The sequence below is a fragment of the Myotis brandtii genome, unplaced genomic scaffold (genome assembly GCF_000412655.1).
Source record: "Myotis brandtii unplaced genomic scaffold, ASM41265v1 scaffold986, whole genome shotgun sequence".
In the NCBI taxonomy this organism is placed as follows: domain Eukaryota; kingdom Metazoa; phylum Chordata; class Mammalia; order Chiroptera; family Vespertilionidae; genus Myotis; species Myotis brandtii.
Window position 1 is genome coordinate 3,076,098 of NW_005372102.1, and position 5,024 is coordinate 3,081,121.

The following is a 5,024-nucleotide window of genomic DNA, read 5'->3' on the forward strand; positions in this document are numbered from 1 at the left end:
TACAACCGCACACACACACTTCACAGATACGATACACACACACACACAGATACAACCGCACACACACACTCACAGATACAGATCCACACACACACACAGTACAACCGCACACAGCCACACACATGCATCCTGCTGCCTACGCGTGCCTGTGCACACACACTGCCTCCCACTCCCACAAACCCATGCTTCCCCCTGTGGATAGAACCCAGGTTAGTGCCAGACGCCCCCCGTCTGGGCAGGGCCGTCCCGTGGTGGGGCTGCCCCGACTCACCCGCTTTCCTGTCCCAGGGGCCACCAAGGACATGGGCAAGATGCTGGGGGGCGACGAGGAGAAGGACCCTGACGCGGCCAAGAAGGAGGAGGAGCGCCAGGAGGCCCTGCGGCAGGAGGAGGAGGAGCGCAAGGCCAAGTACGCCAAGATGGAGGCCGAGCGCGAGGCCATGCGGCAGGGCATCCGGGACAAGGTGGGCCTGCGGGACGGGTGGGGACAGGTGGGCCTGCGGGACGGGGGGGGACAGGTGGGCCTATGGGACGGGGTGGGGACAGGGGGGCCTGCGGGACGGGGTGGGGACAGGGGGGCCTGCGGGACGGGGTGGGGACAGGGGGGCCTGCGGGACGGGGTGGGGACAGGGGGGCCTGCGGGACGGGGTGGGGACAGGGGGGCCTGCGGGACGGGGTGGGGACAGGGGGGCCTGCGGGACGGGGTGGGGACAGGGGGGCCTGCGGGACGGGGTGGGGACAGGGGGGCCTGCGGGACGGGGTGGGGACAGGGGGGCCTGCGGGACGGGGTGGGGACAGGGGGGCCTGCGGGACGGGGTGGGGACAGGGGGGCCTGCGGGACGGGGTGGGGACAGGGGGGCCTGCGGGACGGGGTGGGGACAGGGGGGCCTGCGGGACGGGGTGGGGACAGGGGGGCCTGCGGGACGGGGTGGGGACAGGGGGGCCTGCGGGACGGGGTGGGGACAGGGGGGCCTGCGGGACGGGGTGGGGACAGGGGGGCCTGCGGGACGGGGTGGGGACAGGGGGGCCTGCGGGACGGGGTGGGGACAGGGGGGCCTGCGGGACGGGGTGGGGACAGGGGGGCCTGCGGGACGGGGTGGGGACAGGGGGGCCTGCGGGACGGGGTGGGGACAGGGGGGCCTGCGGGACGGGGTGGGGACAGGGGGGCCTGCGGGACGGGGTGGGGACAGGGGGGCCTGCGGGACGGGGTGGGGACAGGGGGGCCTGCGGGACGGGGTGGGGACAGGGGGGCCTGCGGGACGGGGTGGGGACAGGGGGGCCTGCGGGACGGGGTGGGGACAGGGGGGCCTGCGGGACGGGGTGGGGACAGGGGGGCCTGCGGGACGGGGTGGGGACAGGGGGGCCTGCGGGACGGGGTGGGGACAGGGGGGCCTGCGGGACGGGGTGGGGACAGGGGGGCCTGCGGGACGGGGTGGGGACAGGGGGGCCTGCGGGACGGGGTGGGGACAGGGGGGCCTGCGGGACGGGGTGGGGACAGGGGGGCCTGCGGGACGGGGTGGGGACAGGGGGGCCTGCGGGACGGGGTGGGGACAGGGGGGCCTGCGGGACGGGGTGGGGACAGGGGGGCCTGCGGGACGGGGTGGGGACAGGGGGGCCTGCGGGACGGGGTGGGGACAGGGGGGCCTGCGGGACGGGGTGGGGACAGGGGGGCCTGCGGGACGGGGTGGGGACAGGGGGGCCTGCGGGACGGGGTGGGGACAGGGGGGCCTGCGGGACGGGGTGGGGACAGGGGGGCCTGCGGGACGGGGTGGGGACAGGGGGGCCTGCGGGACGGGGTGGGGACAGGGGGGCCTGCGGGACGGGGTGGGGACAGGGGGGCCTGCGGGACGGGGTGGGGACAGGGGGGCCTGCGGGACGGGGTGGGGACAGGGGGGCCTGCGGGACGGGGTGGGGACAGGGGGGCCTGCGGGACGGGGTGGGGACAGGGGGGCCTGCGGGACGGGGTGGGGACAGGGGGGCCTGCGGGACGGGGTGGGGACAGGGGGGCCTGCGGGACGGGGTGGGGACAGGGGGGCCTGCGGGACGGGGTGGGGACAGGGGGGCCTGCGGGACGGGGTGGGGACAGGGGGGCCTGCGGGACGGGGTGGGGACAGGGGGGCCTGCGGGACGGGGTGGGGACAGGGGGGCCTGCGGGACGGGGTGGGGACAGGGGGGCCTGCGGGACGGGGTGGGGACAGGGGGGCCTGCGGGACGGGGTGGGGACAGGGGGGCCTGCGGGACGGGGTGGGGACAGGGGGGCCTGCGGGACGGGGTGGGGACAGGGGGGCCTGCGGGACGGGGTGGGGACAGGGGGGCCTGCGGGACGGGGTGGGGACAGGGGGGCCTGCGGGACGGGGTGGGGACAGGGGGGCCTGCGGGACGGGGTGGGGACAGGGGGGCCTGCGGGACGGGGTGGGGACAGGGGGGCCTGCGGGACGGGGTGGGGACAGGGGGGCCTGCGGGACGGGGTGGGGACAGGGGGGCCTGCGGGACGGGGTGGGGACAGGGGGGCCTGCGGGACGGGGTGGGGACAGGGGGGCCTGCGGGACGGGGTGGGGACAGGGGGGCCTGCGGGACGGGGTGGGGACAGGGGGGCCTGCGGGACGGGGTGGGGACAGGGGGGCCTGCGGGACGGGGTGGGGACAGGGGGGCCTGCGGGACGGGGTGGGGACAGGGGGGCCTGCGGGACGGGGTGGGGACAGGGGGGCCTGCGGGACGGGGTGGGGACAGGGGGGCCTGCGGGACGGGGTGGGGACAGGGGGGCCTGCGGGACGGGGTGGGGACAGGGGGGCCTGCGGGACGGGGTGGGGACAGGGGGGCCTGCGGGACGGGGTGGGGACAGGGGGGCCTGCGGGACGGGGTGGGGACAGGGGGGCCTGCGGGACGGGGTGGGGACAGGGGGGCCTGCGGGACGGGGTGGGGACAGGGGGGCCTGCGGGACGGGGTGGGGACAGGGGGGCCTGCGGGACGGGGTGGGGACAGGGGGGCCTGCGGGACGGGGTGGGGACAGGGGGGCCTGCGGGACGGGGTGGGGACAGGGGGGCCTGCGGGACGGGGTGGGGACAGGGGGGCCTGCGGGACGGGGTGGGGACAGGGGGGCCTGCGGGACGGGGTGGGGACAGGGGGGCCTGCGGGACGGGGTGGGGACAGGGGGGCCTGCGGGACGGGGTGGGGACAGGGGGGCCTGCGGGACGGGGTGGGGACAGGGGGGCCTGCGGGACGGGGTGGGGACAGGGGGGCCTGCGGGACGGGGTGGGGACAGGGGGGCCTGCGGGACGGGGTGGGGACAGGGGGGCCTGCGGGACGGGGTGGGGACAGGGGGGCCTGCGGGACGGGGTGGGGACAGGGGGGCCTGCGGGACGGGGTGGGGACAGGGGGGCCTGCGGGACGGGGTGGGGACAGGGGGGCCTGCGGGACGGGGTGGGGACAGGGGGGCCTGCGGGACGGGGTGGGGACAGGGGGGCCTGCGGGACGGGGTGGGGACAGGGGGGCCTGCGGGACGGGGTGGGGACAGGGGGGCCTGCGGGACGGGGTGGGGACAGGGGGGCCTGCGGGACGGGGTGGGGACAGGGGGGCCTGCGGGACGGGGTGGGGACAGGGGGGCCTGCGGGACGGGGTGGGGACAGGGGGGCCTGCGGGACGGGGTGGGGACAGGGGGGCCTGCGGGACGGGGTGGGGACAGGGGGGCCTGCGGGACGGGGTGGGGACAGGGGGGCCTGCGGGACGGGGTGGGGACAGGGGGGCCTGCGGGACGGGGTGGGGACAGGGGGGCCTGCGGGACGGGGTGGGGACAGGGGGGCCTGCGGGACGGGGTGGGGACAGGGGGGCCTGCGGGACGGGGTGGGGACAGGGGGGCCTGCGGGACGGGGTGGGGACAGGGGGGCCTGCGGGACGGGGTGGGGACAGGGGGGCCTGCGGGACGGGGTGGGGACAGGGGGGCCTGCGGGACGGGGTGGGGACAGGGGGGCCTGCGGGACGGGGTGGGGACAGGGGGGCCTGCGGGACGGGGTGGGGACAGGGGGGCCTGCGGGACGGGGTGGGGACAGGGGGGCCTGCGGGACGGGGTGGGGACAGGGGGGCCTGCGGGACGGGGTGGGGACAGGGGGGCCTGCGGGACGGGGTGGGGACAGGGGGGCCTGCGGGACGGGGTGGGGACAGGGGGGCCTGCGGGACGGGGTGGGGACAGGGGGGCCTGCGGGACGGGGTGGGGACAGGGGGGCCTGCGGGACGGGGTGGGGACAGGGGGGCCTGCGGGACGGGGTGGGGACAGGGGGGCCTGCGGGACGGGGTGGGGACAGGGGGGCCTGCGGGACGGGGTGGGGACAGGGGGGCCTGCGGGACGGGGTGGGGACAGGGGGGCCTGCGGGACGGGGTGGGGACAGGGGGGCCTGCGGGACGGGGTGGGGACAGGGGGGCCTGCGGGACGGGGTGGGGACAGGGGGGCCTGCGGGACGGGGTGGGGACAGGGGGGCCTGCGGGACGGGGTGGGGACAGGGGGGCCTGCGGGACGGGGTGGGGACAGGGGGGCCTGCGGGACGGGGTGGGGACAGGGGGGCCTGCGGGACGGGGTGGGGACAGGGGGGCCTGCGGGACGGGGTGGGGACAGGGGGGCCTGCGGGACGGGGTGGGGACAGGGGGGCCTGCGGGACGGGGTGGGGACAGGGGGGCCTGCGGGACGGGGTGGGGACAGGGGGGCCTGCGGGACGGGGTGGGGACAGGGGGGCCTGCGGGACGGGGTGGGGACAGGGGGGCCTGAGGGGCGGGGGGGGACAGGTGGGCCTGAGGGACGGGGTGGGGACAGGTGGGCCTGAGGGACGGGGTGGGGACAGCTGGGTCCCGGGACAGGGGAGCCCTCCCCGCCCCCTGGGAAGGCGCCCTGAACTCACCCAGGGACCTCACCACTGGGGCTGCAGGGCCCAACTTGGGGGCTGGGGACCAGCCCTGGACCCAGGGATGCTGCCTGGGGGGCCTGTGGGCTGGGGGGCCTCTTCCCACCCCCCTCTTTTAAAAAATATTTTTTTTAT

General features: G+C 79.6%; 1 protein-coding gene across 1 annotated transcript in view; it reads left to right on the forward strand.

Moving 5' to 3' along the window:
* Nucleotides 1–5,024, forward strand: part of CPLX1 (complexin 1) — an 18,521-nt gene that overhangs the window by 9,045 nt on the left and 4,452 nt on the right. The window contains exon 2 of the mRNA XM_005886447.2: nt 289–464. Coding sequence (XP_005886509.1) covers nt 289–464 — 176 coding nt within the window. The remainder of the gene's footprint in view (nt 1–288; nt 465–5,024) is intronic.